Consider the following 17,557-nt stretch of genomic DNA (forward strand, 5'->3'; position numbering starts at 1 on the left):
TTGAGTTGGGACAGGGAGAGGTCTATAGATCCTTATCCTCTAGGTAGAGAGCAGGACTTGAGGCTTATCTCTGAACAGTTCATATTTCTGTAGTTCATCTTGTTTCAGATTCTTTTTAGCTTTACAGCACAAGAGCAGGAGATTCAAACTGAACCTGGACCTGTATTCCACAAAATACATCTTTAAGTATTTAAAAAGTATTTAACTCCCAAAGCATTAGCATTGGAAATGAGGGCAAATACTTTAAAATGCCAGTGTAGGGTGCACTGATCTGCTGCAATTTCTCTCTTTGGAAGACTTGCACACTTCAAACATGATGTATTTTCTTGTATTGCTCTAGGAATAAAATGTGAGTCTTGTCTTTGGGACTAGATCGCATCAATTGTAGCTGCATCTTAAACCTGGTGCCATGTTTTGGTTCTTGGACTCTTAATCTTTGGGATAGTCTCATATCTGAATACTTTTTCCCCTTAGGTGAGTGGAATCAAGAGTCTCTATGAGTCTGAACTGGCTGATGCTCGAAGAGTTCTGGATGAAACTGCCAAAGAGAGGGCCAGACTACAGATTGAAATAGGAAAACTGAGAGCAGAACTTGAGGAGTTCAATAAAAGGTAAGGAAAATCTTCCATGATGCAAGATGATAATTTTTTGAATTGGAATGATTTTGCAGTGGGAATGGTTCTATTGGTGCTTCCTAAAACCTTTTGGATGCATTGCAGATCAGTGAGAAGATAGAGGCTTGTTCCTCAGCTTGTTGTACAGCTCATCAGGGCAGATAATCTGACCAGTATATTCACAAATGTATTTGTAGAAACAAAATATACTCTGAGCTGGGCAATTCAGACATCTAGAGGCAGAAAAGATTAGTTGTGCCTGGTTCTGTCCTCTTGTACCTCTGGTTATGTGACCATGCACATGGGCAGCTGCTTAGTAAACCAGCTTGAGAAACTGACTAGACTAAAACTGATCCATCTAAGGAAGGTTACCTTGCAAACATTATCAGTTTTATAATCTGCTTCACTGGATGGACTCATGGCAGGAATGAAGGAAAAGGGTGGCCTTAAGGAATTTGGGAATATGGAAGCAGTGTTGCCTTGAAAACATATGAAGCTAAAATGTAAGTGTGCTGGAAGATCTTGTACCAACTATACTTTGAGTCAAACTGAACAGCAGGGTTTTAAAGAGAACTGGCCTAATAAACTGGCTGCTGAAGCCAACTGTAATCCATTATTTCCATTCCCACCAGGAAGTTTTCATAACCAAATACTATTCAGCAGTCGAAACTTCATATTTTAAAATTAATATATGTAGTGGCAAGACTCTTACTTGCTTCTGACTGAATTTTGGTACCTATTTTAGTAGAGAAGATTTGAGAATTGCAGATCTTTCCTGAGCCTGCCGGCATGCACATCACCTGTATATGAACACTGTTGGATATAAAATTGGTTTTAATCCAGTAGTGCCAGTACAGTCCTACTATAAGTCTCCCATCTCCCTTCATTTGCATCTAAATAGTTATAAAAGGACTCATAATCATAGACTGGTCTATGATTATATGATACTATGATTCCAGATCTGATTGTCTGCAACACATGTACAGTGAGTTGTTTTACTGCATAACAGATGTGATGCAGGGGCCTGTGTCTGGAGAGTCTGTTTTGAAGACTTTCTGATTGCTGCTGAATAGCTGCTTTTAAGTAGAAGTCATGTTTTGTCTATATATTTCCTTCAAGCTGCTGAGCTTGAAGACACTGCCCATATGTCACAGAACAGGATTCACACAAACAGATTGGACTAATGATTAAAAAAGAGTTGGTTACAGTGAAATGAAAACAAATTCGGAGATTACAGCAAGGAAAGTGAATTCTAAGGTGGTTTAAGAGAAAAAGACAAGAAGCCATTCCCTGCATTCTTAGTGGTGTGAGATTAGAGTGAGTTTAAACTGCAGCAAGGGAAGATTGCTTCACAGAAAACCCCATTTTTTTAATAACATAATGACATACACTTAGAGAAGCTGCAGAAAGTCAGTGTGTTAGAGGAAAAGGTAGGCAAGTAATTGGTGTGCAGGAGGAAGATGACCTTAATAGTTTCTGTGAGTTGGACATAACAGCTCAAATAATGATATTTAAAGTGACCAGAGCTGCTTTGCTCATAACAAATGCTGCTGAGAAATGCTGGTTTATTCCTGTGACCACATTTCCACAGTGAATTACTTTACTACTTTAGGTGGGAATACATCTTGAGGAATGGGCTTGGCCACATCAAGTACAAAACACTGGGGGATGCTCACGTGCCTCTGTGGGAGGTGCTCTGCTTCTCGGGGGTTGTAGTCCAAAGTGATAGATGTCAGCAGCTAAATGTGCTGTGCAGCAGTGTGATGACAAAATACTCCACGCCTTGTGTGTGAAGCTGCTTCATTGTCATCTTTTAGCTGGTAGAGTTGCTTTCCTGTTTTATTCTTGCCTGCCCATGACATTCTTTAGTAGGCAATGCAGTTACAACACATTGGTACAAGCTGTGAGTTTTAAGAGGTGTTTACTATTGCTTTCATTAGCTACATTTGCAGGTTACTGTAGGAGCCATGTCATGGTACACTTATCCTAATAAAATTTGTATCATAACAAAATACCTGTAGTAGTAACCAAGACATGCTCCAGACACATGTGCACCCACTTAATAAATGTAATAAACTTTTGGTTTTAGCTACAAGAAGAAAGATGCAGATTTGTCTGTGGCTCAGGGTCGCATTAAGGATCTTGAAGTACTGTTCCATAGAAGTGAAGCAGAACTTAACACTGTCCTGAATGAGAAACGCAGTCTGGAGGCAGAGGTGGCTGATTTGAGAGCCCAGCTTGCTAAGGTATGGCTGTGACTGCTTCCATGTCACACATGGTGTTCTTTGCAGTTCATTTATAGTCTGAACATAATTGATCCATCTCTCTTACTGCTGAACTCTCGCCTGCCCCTCTTGGATATAAAACTAAATAGGAAGAAACGTCTAAAACAACCAGAGCAACATTGTGGTTTTGAAATGTTACTTGTCAAAAGCTTTTATTTAAAACTTTCTGGTGGGTGTTTGTATAATCATGAGATAGCAGCTATTAAATGTTGTCCTTAGTAATGTCCTGCATAATTCAAACTTAGGTTGGAGTACCCAGTAGGACTATGCTAGCAAGAAGAATATACAGAATCTTGTGCTTTAGGAATTAATAATACTCTGCTCCATTATCATACTGCATTGAAATAATCCTATATTTTAAATAACTGGTCTACAAACATGAAAGCTTGTTTAAATATTCCTAAGCATGCACACACTTTCTTTTGTTGTGTGTTTTGTTTTGTTTGGGGGTTTGTTGTTGGGATTTTTGTTTGCTTTAAGTGGCTTATCATTAGATTTGTGAATAATTGGTCCAGAGATGTCAAATAAAGACCATAAAGAGAATATGGACCAAGAACAGGGGTCTAGACAAAATTAGATCTTTACCTTTAAAATTGTTGCCTAGGCTGAAGATGGTCACGCTGTGGCTAAGAAGCAGTTGGAGAAGGAGACCCTCATGCGTGTGGACCTGGAGAATCGTTGCCAGAGCTTGCAAGAGGATCTGGATTTCAGGAAGAATGTGTTTGAGGAGGTATTGTCAACCTAATAAACTCATCACAGTCTGAAATTTAGGCAGCTTTTACTCAAATTGACTGTAAGCAGTTACCAACTAGTCCAGGTAGGGAAAATCAGTATTACCCTTGCTATGAATGGATGGAGTAATTAAATAGTCAAAGGTTTTGCCAGAGTTACATGGTAAATCAGTGACAGACTTGAGTGACAGGGGTATTGTTCCATGGGCATGTGAGCTTATGTAGCAGCTGACTGCTCTGGGAAGGAAAGGGAATGTCTTGTTCCCTCGCTCTGGACCTCTTTGCATGGCCCTGCTCCTTATTTGCACCAGCTCTAATGAGTAGAGGTCATCCAGTATATAGAATGAGACAGAAGATCTGCATGTGCTTAAAAGTGAAATTTGAAGATGCAGATTTTTCTCTATAATGATTATTTTTTTCAATTTGAAGGGGTTGATTTTTATCTGACTCCTTTGTAGGGATGTATATTGAGAAGGAAAGGTTTCATAGTGCAGCAGGTGGAATCTCTTTGCTATGTAAAAAATCGTGGTCTCTCCTCCCTCATTCCCCCCATTTTGGCTTCTGTAGCATAAACCAGCTCCTTACTTAAACTGCGTATGGATGTTTTTAAACCTGTTTTTAAGTTGGGTCCCTTAAGAATTATATCCTGCTAAATGAGAACTGTAACTTGCATCTGTTAGTATGTGGAGCAATGCTTGGGCTTAAATGCCTTTAGTTCTGTAGCTCCTATATACTAATTAGTAATGAAATAGTTAATTGTTGTCTGAATGTAACTGCTTGTGCTGTTTACCCTAATGTGGTAATTTGTCTCCCTCGTGTGTAGGAAATAAGGGAAACAAGAAAACGTCATGAACATCGCTTGGTTGAGGTGGACACGAGTCGCCAACAGGAGTATGAATCCAAAATGACTCAGGCCCTGGAAGACCTGCGAAATCAACATGATGAACAAGTGAAACTGTACAAAATGGAGCTTGAGCAGACCTATCAGGCCAAGGTAACTCCTGCTACCTTCAGTCTAACAGGATATCTAGTTGCTGAGAGAAAACCATTTCCATCAGCCCTACTGTCTTTAAGGAGACAAGTCATTATCATCGGAAGAAGCTTTGTCCCATTGTTCTAATGCCTCCTTCTGGTGCTTGTGCACAGATGCGTTTTCAGGGGGGTAATAGCCAGGAATAGCTTTAGCCAAGAAAGGCCTCTTTGTGAGATGAAGCGTGGAAGTGTTGGTCACTGCAGAGGACACAGTGGGAATAGTGGGTGTCATGCAATGGCCAATGAGACAATGTTTCACCAAGCTCAGTCCCTGGCCATCCAGGGAGCTCTTAGACCAGGACCTTGGGTGGCCTTTGCTCTGACCCAGCGTGATTGTTCTTAAGACAAATAGGCAGAGCGAGATCCCATGAACCTCAGGTTTTGGAAACTATAATGTTACTTGCTTAATGGAAGGGCCAACAGCCTATTTTCTAATAGTATAAGCAAATCCTATAGGAAGAGGATTGAAGTAGATTTTCCTGGTGCTTAAGGCTTTTCCTTACTGGTATGCAATTCTTACCATAAACTTAGCAGATGTCCATTTAAATTCTTTAAGATTAAAAGGCTTCTGGGTTTTTTTTACCAAAAGGATATTTGCAAGTTATCTAAATCAAGGCAAGTGACTTGTCTAAACCTTGCCTTCCAGCTGGAGAATGCCAAACTGTCCTCTGACCAAAATGACAAAGCTGCTGGTGCAGCTCGAGAGGAGTTGAAGGAGGCTCGCATGAGAATAGAAACTCTCAGTTACCAGCTTTCTGGCCTTCAAAAACAGGTAAGGGGACTAAAATTGCTTTCTTCTCTATTACAGAGCATTGTGTTGTTTGGATATATGAACTAATGTCACTTAATACTTCCCAAATTTTACAGAGCAAAATCATAGAACCATAGAATGATTTGGGTTGGAAAGGACCTTAAGATCATGCAGTTCCAACCCCTTGCCATGGGCAGGGATGCCTCACACAGAGGTTGCCCAGGGCTCTGTCCGGCCTGGTCTTGAACACTACCAGGGATGGAGCATTCACCACTTCTTTGGCCAACCTGTGCCAGCATCTCTCCACCCTCACAGTGAAGAACTTCTTTCTTATATCCTACCTGAGCTTCCCCTGTTCTAGTTTGAACCCATCATCCCTTGTCCTGTTGCTACAGTCCCTGATGAAGGTCCCTCTCCAGCATCCTTGTAGCCCCCTTCAGACACTGGAGCTGCTCTGAGGTCTCCAACAGCTTCTCTTCTCCAGGCTCAACAGCCCCAACTTTCATATGGGAGGTGCTCCAACCCCTGATCATCCTCGTGGCCTCCTATGCACTTGCTTCAACAGCTCCATGTCCCTCTTACATTGAGGGCATCAGAACTGCACCCAGTGCTGCAAGTGGGGTCTCACTTTACGTTCATTTGGGAGGGAGTTGAATTTTTACCTCACTTCCTGTACGTACATAGATGCCAAGTGGGATTTTCTTTGCTGTCTTCCCAGGCCAGTGCAGCAGAAGATCGTATTCGTGAACTGGAGGAAATGATGGCTGGCGAGCGGGAGAAGTTTAGGAAGATGCTAGATGCAAAGGAGAGAGAAATGACAGACATGAGGGACCAGATGCAGCAGCAGCTCACAGAGTACCAGGAACTGCTTGATGTTAAATTAGCACTGGACATGGAGATCAGCGCTTACCGCAAACTCCTGGAAGGAGAAGAGGAAAGGCATGTACAGATTCCACGTTCTTTTCTTAGGACTAACAGAAGTTACTTTCATTTCTTATGCTTTTTTTTTTACCATTTCAGTAGGAATGCCCAGCTTTGGTTTCACTGAAGTCATATTTGCTTCACACTACAATGTGTTGCATGGAGCACTTACATAAAACACATGCAGGTGTTCTCCTCTGAACACTGTATTTTGGTTTTTCTAATGGTCTCAGAGTACAGTGCAATATATCATTCTATGCTTGACATTCACAGAAGCACAGGATGGTTTGGGTTTTATGTCAGGTTAAAGCCATTCCCCCTTGTCCTGTCCCTACAGGCCTTTGTCCAAAGCCCCTCTCCAGGTTTCTTGGTGCCCCTTTAGGCACTGGAGCTGCTAAGGTCTCCCTTCAGGAGCCTTCTCTTCTCCAGGCTGAACCAGCCCAGCTCCCTCAAAAGCAGAGGAGACATTCATCTTCTCTTTTTATTTAAGTGCTTATACTTCTAAGTTTTTAAATCATGTGGCCCAAGAATAGTGTGTTTTGTAGTAGATATACTGGAGGGGAGGGTTAGGTGATCTGTCTTGCTCCCATTAGCACTGCTTTCCGTGGCACATTATCATGCTGCCAGGCAGTTTCTCAAGGATGGATAACCACCTCCTGCCCGTAGCCCGCTCCTTATATTCAGCCCTCCTGACACATAAGTGAGGCTGCTTTCAGCCTTGGGGCATATTACAGTCTGGTTCCTGAGTATATTGTGGCATTCTTGCTTTGTGTGCAGTCCCCTGCGTGACTTAATTAGAATTCTTGCTTCTTGTGTTAAGGTTGAAGCTCTCTCCAAGTCCCTCCTCCCGTGTGACAGTCTCTCGGGCTACCTCCAGCAGCAGCAGTAGCAGCACTTCACTTGTTCGCTCTTCCCGAGGCAAGAGAAAACGGATTGAAGCAGAGGAGCTTTCAGGCAGTGGAACCAGTGGGATTGGCACTGGAAGCATCAGTGGCAGTAGCAGCAGCAGTAGCTTCCAGATGTCCCAGCAAGCTTCAGCTACAGGAAGTATCAGCATAGAAGAGATAGACCTGGAGGGCAAATATGTTCAACTGAAGAACAACTCAGAGAAGGTGAGTGTCAGCAAAACTCCCAGAGACCAAGGAGGAGCTGAATTGTCACAGCCTTTCGTGGCACAAGTAGGTGGAGTCATTTGGAGAGCAGGAGCAGCATCCCAAGGTGCAGCATCCTGCAGTAATTAACAGGGGCAGGAGTCAAAGTTGAACCTTACAACGTACTACTCACATGTGTGGTGTTTGCTGCAGGAAAAGAACATAGTTCTTGTCCCAAATGTCCCTGTGCTGGTACCTTGCTCATGTGAACAGCCTTGCTGGCTCTAGCAGAATGTTTTTGTCTGAAATTTGTGTCTTAAATTTTGCTGAATGACCTTATGGAATTTACGCTTTAGATTATTAAAGGGTATAGAAAATACTTTCAAGTTAGAATGCAGATGTTTAGCAACCATGTAAATTTATATCCACATTATTTTAATAACAGAGAGACCTAGAGAAAGCTCTGATGCCTCTTTGCTTTGTTTTGCTCACCTTAAATAACCTTATGACTCTCTCCATTAGGATCAGTCTTTGGGTAACTGGCGACTGAAAAGACAAATTGGAGATGGAGAAGAAATTGCCTACAAGTTTACTCCTAAGTATATCCTCAGAGCTGGGCAGACTGTAACAGTAAGTTCTGCTTACAGTATGTCAACAACATACTCCTTCTATTGATACTGTGGCAGTTGTAAAACGTTTGGTACAGCCTGGTTTGATGTGTAACTTAGGTTTCATGGATCTCACCTTAGAGGAGCAGGATTTCAGTTGTAAAAATGAAGAACAGATATTTCTATATGAACACTTCACTATTTAAGACCACTTTGGGCACAAGAGAAAGTTGAAGAAAAAGGTGTTTTAGGGTGGGGGGGTGTGTTGGTTTTCAGACACCTTTGCCCAGGTTTGGAACGTGAACCCTTCTCAACCTCGTAATGAAACAGAACATTTCAGAGCATTCCTTCAGTCTTGTAAACTTGGGTTAAGACTCTATGTTCTCAGCCTTAACTGTAGTAGAACAGCTGCTTTTCTATGGTGTTGTATCTTGTTTGCATAATATGTTGCATATTATTGCAACAGATGCAATTTCAGAGGGGAAAAAAATGGCTTTCTTTGAATCAATTCCAGCTATTTCTGTATGTATCTTACTCGGATACATATAACAGATGAAATGCCTACACTAGAAGCTGCAGTTTGCCTTGGCTCCATGCGGTGCACTCATTGAGACAGGGGGAGGAGAAACTTTTATGTTTAGAAAAGGATTGATATTAAGAGAGTTGTTTTTTCTTCCTTTTTTTTTTCCTTATGGCCACTGTTACCTTTTGTTGTAGACAGAATAATATCTTACTACAAGTAATGGTGTAAAACTGCCATTGGAATTCAGAAACAAAACCGGCATGAAGAGAAGTAGTAGGAGAATTAGGGGGTTCTCTATAGAGAAAACTAAAATGTGCATCAACAGCTAATTACAGAATGTCTTTCCCACTAGATTTGGGGTGCAGATGCAGGAGTATCCCATAGCCCCCCTTCTGTTCTCGTGTGGAAGAATCAAGGCAGCTGGGGCACCGGAGGAAATATCCGCACGTACCTTGTCAACTCCGAAGGAGAGGTAGGAAAAAGCTGTAGGAAAGGGCTGGGTTGGCTCCCAGAGCCCTCCATTTGGAGGGCATTGGGGGATGACAATGCCAAAATCCTGATTTTTAAGGTCTCCCTTCCTGTCTTCTAAAATAAGTTCCTAACACTGAAATGATTATATACCTCTATGTATCTCGGAAGACTTCTGGGTAATGTTTAATGACTGAAATCATCATCCTGAATGCAGCCATGGACTCTTCCCTGTGTTAGCAAAACCCCCTGCTAGGAGAGAGGTTGTTTGGAATTTGAGGGTGTATTTTCAGAAGAGACAAAGTTACTGCTGGCAATTGAAAGGGACATTTTATAGTACCTACGATATTTAGGGGTGCAATGTAAATATGAGTGTAGGAAGATAGCTGGCCTTTCAACGCTGAAAGTCCGTCAGAACATTCCATTTGGCAAAGGTTCCTGTGTATTCTGCATTGTACTGCATCTGCCCACAGCTGATTTATTTTAAAGCCATCCCTGCAGAAGACTCCTGCAAGGAGAATGGTGCTTTGGCTGTTACTCATAAATGTGCCATTATCCCATTGACCTGAGAGAAATAGGAAAGTGAAAAAGACCAACAGTTGTATTGGTTTTCCTGCTGCCTTTCCTGCTGGCAGTGCTGTGGGAGCACTTTGTGCAGGATCAGCAGCACAGGGCAAGGGAGGAGGGGAAGGTAAGTTGAACAAATAGAGAAGCTAACTGGCTTAGTATTCAGATAGAAGTGGTTAAGTTAGTAGAATCATAGACTCACAGACTGGATTGGGTTGGAAGGAACCTTAAGGCTCATCCAGTTCCAACCCCCAGTTTGCTCCAAGCCCCTGTGTCCAACCTGGCCTTGAGCACTGCCAGGGATGGGGCAGCCACAGCTTCTCTGGGCACCCTGTGCCAGCGCCTCAGCACCCTCCCAGGGAAGAGCTTCTGCCTCAGAGCTCATCTCAGTCTCCCCTCTGGCAGGTTAAAGCCATTCCCCTTGTCCTGTCCCTACAGGCCCTTGTCCAAAGCCCCTCTCCAGGTTTCCTGGAGCCCCTTTAGGCACTGGAGCTGCTCTAAGGTGTCCCCTTGAGGAGCCTTCTCTTCTCCAGCTGCCCCAGCCCAGCTCTCTCAGCCTGGCTCCAGAGCAGAGCTGCTCCAGCCCTCGCAGCAGCTCCGTGGCCTCCTCTGGCCTTGCTCCAGCAGCTCCACATCCCTCTTGTGCTGTTCCCCAGAGCTGGATCAGGGCTGCAGGGGGGGTCTCCCCAGACTGTAGCAGAGGGGCAGGATCCCCTCCCTGAGCTGCTGCTCATGCTCTGGGGGTACAGCCCAGCATACGGGGGGACTCTGGGCTCAAGTGGAACCTGAAGGCGGGGCACGGGGAGCTTCTCCTCACCCAACACCCTCAAGTCCTCAGGGATGCTCCATACAGTCTCCCTGAGCCTGTGTTTGTGCTGGCGATTGCCCTGACCCAGGGAAGCTCCAGCGTATCCGAAAACGTTTCCAATCCATATCCATTCTTACTGTGGTTACCTGCAGTGTCCCTGCTTAGAAGTGTATTTATGGTGACTTTCTCCACAAGTAGGATTTTGCACCAATGGTTTCACGACTGTGATTATAAAGAGTGGTTTCTTACTACTAAGAAGTGTTAAAAATAATATAGTAAGACAGGAAACTGCCTTGGGTTTTGGAATTGTTTTTAATGCCTAGCTTGGAAGACCATCCCAATAATTGATATATGCAATTGATACTGAATATTTAGTAAAAATTAGGAAGATTCTTAATGCTGTGTAATCATACTGAGAAACTTTAGTTTCTCAGGTTATGGTCTGTCTGACAGCTCCTAGCTGGGTCTGCTAGACCTGGATCTCCAATCCCAAAGTAATGAAAGAAAGTTCCTGAAGCCAAATGACACTACCATGCCTTGTAGTGGATAAAAATGGGAATGCTGTGGTTTGCAGGGTATTACCAGTATTTGCTTGCATGGCTAACATTAAATCTAGGGCAAGTTGCTTTAGGCCATCCAAAATTTAATAGGGGTATTATACTATGATGGGATAGCAAAAGCTTGAGGTAGCTATAGACTACTGCCATCTCCTCATCTGTCTTTTTGTCTAGGAAGTTGCAGTGAGAAGTGTCATTAAATCAGTAGTTGTGCGAGAGAACGAAGAGGAAGAGGATGAAGCAGAGTTTGGAGAGGAAGACCTTTTCAACCAACAGGTAATAAGATGCAGACCAGGTATTTAACTTCTGCTTCATTTGCTGGATTAATCAGGCATAAGATTTAGTAAGGGACCTTTAAACTTGATCTTTCTGGTCGATTCTTCCAATGGATGCTTGCAGAGGACAAACTTGGAATGCCTTGCAGCATTGCTACAGTGTACACAGAGTATAACTTGTGTGACTGCTCCAGGAGCTGCCACTAGAGCTGTACAATAGTACAGTTCCTGTTGCTGTAAGCTTCAGCTTACTGGTATATTTTTGATAGCAGATATCTGCTACGTCTGAAATGAACTTGATTTTCTTAATAATACATTAGGTTTTCATAAGCCTTAGGTAAGTACTGTGAAATACCTGACCAACAGTTGGCAGAGTGAAAAGGAGAAAGATAACTTCATACAGGTGATATCAGACAGTACTTTAAGTTTATTTCAATCTCAAGCAATCTGTTCTCCTGATCAGCGGCCATGAGTAGCTCCTTTCACAAAGAATTCATTCTATGCAGGTTGGAGGTTGACTTCTGAAAGCTTTTTTTCTTGCTCTCCAGGGGTGTTCAAGCAGTGTAATTGTAGTATAAAGCAACCGAAACAACTTTGGGTTTTACCCAAAGAAGCAGCTGTGCAGCATAGAGCTCTCTCCAACAGAAACATCCTTTGAAATAAAGGAAGGAGCTTGCTCTAAAGCTAATGCCATCTCGACTGTCATTTGTCATCAGTATCAATGTTGAAAGGATGGAGATTAACCAGCAAACCACGACGAGAGCAGCAGTGTCTTAAGCCTGGCAGTAGGCTGTGATGTCCGTGGTGCTTTCTCTAGAGTTGTGATATTACTTCAATACAACTAAACTAAATAAAAAAACGCTTTGAACAACTGAGCTGATAACCAAAGTCCAGGCTTACAGAATGAAAAGCCAAAAAGAATTGAGTTCAACTTTGTGTGTCTTATTTTAGGGGGATCCCAGAACAACCTCCAGAGGATGCGCTGTGATGTGAAGAAAGAAACAAAGAAAACTACTATTTGCTTCTTTTCCCCATTTATTTCTTTTTATTTTGGCTAATTTTTTTCCCTCCAGAGCCACTGAAAACTATTTTTATATGCATCATCTGATTTCTTTGAAGTTTACTCTTGGTACATTTTTATAAAAAGAAAACACAAAAAAAAAACCCCTTTCCTGAACCAAACTGCCAGAATTTTTAATAGATTCTTTTTCCTCCCTCTTTGTTGAAACACTATAGTGGAATGGTTTTCCCCCATCCAGACTTTAAAGTCTTCTGTACGAACCTGCAGCAGAAATGGGATGAGACTCCTGGAGTGTGTGGTAAATCTGTAATTGCATATATAGCCAGGAACTTCCAAAAGGAAGTTTAGGAAAGCATGTTCACCTGCAGGGCCCCAGGAGAGATTCCCACAATGTTACTATCATTGCTTAAATCTTGGAGGAATCTTGCCTGGTATCCTCAGCAGTGCCCAGCTTAGGAAAATGAGACCCAAAGTTCATTTAAAAGTGTGACTCCAGGGAAGGAACCAAAGGGAAGTGCTGGAGACTTGGGACCAGGACATCTTGTCCTACCCCAGGGTTTGACACTGGTAAAAACATCTGAGTGTCAACACCTTTAGCTCCATATCATTATTTCAGAAGATGGAGGATGAAGGCTTCTGCTAACTGAATATACACTACACCTTAAGGTGTGGAAGTGTCAAACCCAGAGTTTTAACTGTTTTATTTTCAGGGGATTTTGACATTGTCACCAATGAGACCTTGTTAAATCATGGATGCAAGTTGTGATGTGCAGTAGTTATTATGCATCATGATTTAAAACTTTTGACATATTCAGCATTCAGCAGAATGATGACAATTTTAGATGTTGAAAATATTTTTACTTTTGGCAATGATAAATATTAGGGATTTTAAAGATTATCCTGCATAAATGTTCACTTTTTTAATCGGAGCTGGATGCAGCTTGTCCATACTTGCAGTCAAAGGGGCATTGTCAGCTATCTTTAGGAGCAGAATAGTATAGAGATAGTTTAATGACATCTTTAAGAAGTTAAGAGGAACTGCTGGTTAGGATGTTAGCATTGCTTTGAGGTGTTCAAATGCTCAAAGTCAAGTCTAACAGTGAGTGAAGGGACAATAATGCTTTTTACTGAAAATGCTTTATGTGAGTAGCAGATGGTTTTTGGTTCAGGATGATGCATTTTGTGTCTGACAGTGTCCCTTTGAATTAAGGTTTCTTCTGCTGCATTTCTCTGAGAACTCTTTGGCTCCCATCAGGGTTAGTATTCGTGCAGTAGCACATCTTTAAGCACTTGGAAAAGTCCTTGACTGCTCCAAAGAATGTATTTGCTACTGTATAAGCAAATGTTTTTTTTTTCCACTAGTTATTAGTTTTGGATACAAAATTTGGATACCAGTTGATGCCAGCATAGATTCCTGTTTTTACCTGCATTCTTGAACTCTGATCTTGTCCTTCAAGTAGTTTAGATTCATCAAACAAGCTACAAGGTTTGGATGTTTTCGGTGGCTTTTGGACATTATGTTCTCTGAACATTATTGTGACTGACAGATATAACCTAGAAAGTCAGTTTAGTGGCTTTGACTGATGGCTTTGTAATGCAAGCAGGGTGGGAACAAAAGGGGGGGGGTTAAGCTTATGGATTTATTTTGCCATTTAAAAATAAATCAAAGATGCTACTTTCTCTATTTGAGTGGGATGACTGAAGTACAGAAATTAATGGATATTTAGAATTCCATTGCAAACCATTATCAGAGGCTCCATTACAGAAAAGCAGTATGAAGGTTTGGCTGTTTGGGCTAATGGGATAACTCCATTGATGTACTTGGCTGGTTTCCTAATGTAATTTTCCCACTCTGCTTGAGTAGAAGGTTAAATATGTAGTAAATCACGTCTCTGTCAAATGTATTTAGTGGAATTATGTTTCTCAGACATACTGTGATCAATTACCTTTTCTAAATTTGGTGTTAGACAAATGAATGCAATCAATGTTAAAGGATTTTTGCAATGCACCTTCCAACCACTGGACAGCATTTCCTTTTCTGACCCACAGCTTCTAGAACATACTTAAATGATGGTTGAGGGCTTTTTGCCTTCTTTGTTTTTTTCCTCCTAAAGATCTGTATTTATGTGGGTTTTTTTACATTGGCCAGTTTTCAGATTGCTTATTCTGCTTTAAGATTGTCCTGTAAACTGTTCTGTGATCTTTAAATACTAATGCAGTGAGTATGTAGTTAATTTGTTGGGTTTTTTCCTGTGATTTTTTTTTTGTTCTTTTCTCCTGTAAAAAATGGGCTGGGAAAGGCAGCTTGAATGAGGAAAAACCTCTTTGCTACCTGAGCCATAGTTTTCTTAACAGCTACTGTATGGGGAATGTGTTGTCTTGCAGCCTTAAGGACTGGTGCTTGCAGATCTTGTAATGAGCCCTGTGCCCTTCAGGAACAGTCTGCAGGCTACTGAAAATATGATCCATAGTTCCAAGCTGTAAATTACAAGACATAGAAAAACTACTGTATTCCATGGACTTTCTCTGTTGCATGTGTATCTTCTCTGGGTGCCATCCTTTCCTCTTGCTTTTGATGCTGAGCTTCAGTATAACAGCACTATCCCTTTGGAGCTGGTGCTCCATACTGGGAGGTTTTTTGGCTCTGCCAAACCAAAAAGCATTGTTTTGTTGTGGGTTTGTTGTGTTTTGGGTTTTTTAATTTACTTTTTTAAGGATTTGCTTTTCAGGATAACAAAAGCTTTTTGTTCAGATAAAATCCAGTGCCCCCTTGCCCTACTTCTTTAATCGTACATGTAAAGCACTCCTGAAGTTGGAGCCTAGTCAGCGTTTCTACTCCTGGTGCAGAGCTTGGAGGAGAAGGATTTGACTTGTCAGGAGAAGAAGTATTTTCAGGCTTCTCTGATGAGGGACATTAACCAGTAAAGCTTTTATCAGAGTAGTTACTTGAGTGTAACTACCCATATGGATGTTCTTATTCCAAAAAACAATAAGCAAACAACTTTATTCTGTTTGAAATAGTAAAATGATTCCTAAATAATTCTCAGTGGTTAAGAGGGGGAAGGAGTAACAGCATAACTGCTGCAGAATAGTTAAGCCAATCCTTTCTTTGTGTCATATAAATTCGTTTTATCATATAAAATATGATGAACACACACCACCTAATCCTAAATTGGTAAGTTGCTACTGTGTGACTTGTGGCAGAATAACTCATCCTTCTGCAGAACCATTGGGAATATGACATCTTGCAGAGTGAGAGATGGTTACAGAGAGCCTCTGACATTTCATACCCTTCCTTCTCCCTCACTTCCATGATACTTCAGCTGTTGTGTTGCAGTGATTAATTCCAAGTAACGATGTGGCTGTGATTCCTGTGTGTAGCTTTATTTCCCAGTGTGTCTACTTAGGCTACTCCAGATTTGCCCTGACAGAGCCAATAGTTTACACTGATGCATTGATTACTCATCTGCAGTGCTATTTTGCCAGTAGATGGGAATTGGCTGGCAGAGTTTGTGTTTGTAGCAGGAACCAAGTCTCAGGAAGAAACAAACATCTGCTTCCCATGACCTGTAATGTCAAAGCCAGATGAGCTTGTTGGCAGCTCGCATTGGTCATGCCAGTTGTATTGCAGCGTGAAGCAGACTGTACTGTGAAAGGAGATCACGTTTATCCTTGAGCAACAGGACACCTCATGGTCAGTTCAGGGATTTTACTGCATTTTTTTATACACCCTTTTTTCTTTTTATGCTTCTCCTGTATAAAGGCCCTTTAACTGCAACCTTAACAGAGGATAGAAGAGGCTTGTAGAAGTCCTCTCTGCACCCCAGAACATTTGAGGACGCTTCTTCTGTGTGCATCAGAAAGATTTTGATGCTCTATGTTTTCTCTCTCCTGTAGCCACTTCCTCACTTACTAAGCCATTCTATCCCTTCTGTCTGTATCTACTTTTGAAAGTCTTATCTCTGAACAAAGGCATATCCGTATTTGATACTGGATTTCATTGCCACTGTTGGGTCCAACCCCTGTGTGCGCTGGAAACAAAGCCTTGTTGTAGACCAGTGAGTGGAAGGTGAGATCACGATTGCATTTTTTTCAAAGCATTGTTTTAGACAAATTCTGTTGGAGAGTTTCTTTTCTCACTTACAATGGCCTGGGAAACAGAATTTTATTTGCCCTTCAATATGCTTTGCTTTAAACCAATTCAAAATAACTTAAAAGTGGTGGGTTTTTTTTATACAAGACCATATTTACATGCAGTTATTATTTGTAAACATAATGCCTTCCTTGAAATGCTAAGGTCTAGAGAGTGAAAAGGATGCTTAATATTCAAAGACTCGGAAACAGTGAATGGACTTGAAGTTCAGAAAAATAAAATGGGTTTGAACTTCCAAATTTCCTCCTTAGTTTTAAATGATGATTCCATGTTGATCAAAGGTAGATGTTACTGTGTATTCCAGCTACAGAGCTCACTACACTAAAATGAGAAGCAATAAGCTATTTGAAACAAGTTTAAGCCAAAATGCTATCCATCTGGGCACAAACTACAGTTCAACTGTTTTGATAACAGTGATGCCTTGTGACTTGAATTGTGATTTCTTGGTTTTTATTCTTTTGTCATGTTTTTAAACACAATCTGTATTTAGATGGCTCTTGTTCTAGGTCACCACTGGGTTTCTCTGCCTTCTGGATCAGCTGCTGCAGACGAGTTTTTGGAAGGTTCAAGTTGTTAAAAGAAGGAATTGTGAAAATGGTTGGAAATTGAAATACGAAAAGATAAACATGTTCACAGGGAACTTATGAAAGCAACATTAATGATCTAGACTTTATCATTTCAAAGTGGTTTTTTTCTTTTTAGAATATGCATGCCAAATGTCTTGTCTTTTTTCAATGATTTGTAATATACATTTTATGACTGGAAACTTTTTGTACAACACACTCAAATAAATGTTTTGCATTTTATTTGTTTCCTTTTTTCATTTAATCAACACAAAGGCCATAGTGGCTGTTTGAAATTATTCCTCCCAGGGGAGGGGATCTTCCTGTGTGTAGACAGATGGGACAATGAGCTATCTGCACTCCTAAGAGAGATCAGAACCCCTCCGTGTGCTGGGCTGCACCCCTAGAGCATGAGCAGCAGCTCAGGGAGGGGATCCTGCCCCTCTGCCGAGCTCTGGGGAGACCCCCCCTGCAGCCCTGATCCAGCTCTGGGGAACAGCACAAGAGGGATGTGGAGCTGCTGGAGCGAGGCCAGAGGAGGCCCCGGAGCTGCTGCGAGGGCTGGAGCAGCTCTGCTCTGGAGCCAGGC

At 41.8% G+C, this 17,557-nt stretch overlaps 1 protein-coding gene across 1 annotated transcript; it reads left to right on the forward strand.

Annotated features, from left to right (window-relative positions):
* Positions 1-474: 474 nt before the first annotated feature.
* On the forward strand, positions 475-12,308 carry LMNB2 (lamin B2; the record flags this gene model as incomplete). Its single annotated transcript, XM_010019091.1, has 11 exons — positions 475-611; positions 2,704-2,860; positions 3,504-3,629; positions 4,454-4,624; positions 5,309-5,434; positions 6,132-6,352; positions 7,155-7,446; positions 7,948-8,055; positions 8,909-9,028; positions 11,131-11,232; positions 12,183-12,308. Coding segments are annotated over 11 exons (1,602 nt in total), but the record flags the coding sequence as incomplete, so codon positions are not given.
* Positions 12,309-17,557: the final 5,249 nt, after the last annotated feature.

The sequence above is a fragment of the Nestor notabilis genome, unplaced genomic scaffold, assembly GCF_000696875.1.
Source record: "Nestor notabilis isolate BGI_N333 unplaced genomic scaffold, ASM69687v1 scaffold6200, whole genome shotgun sequence".
NCBI classification, from domain to species: Eukaryota; Metazoa; Chordata; class Aves; order Psittaciformes; family Psittacidae; genus Nestor; species Nestor notabilis.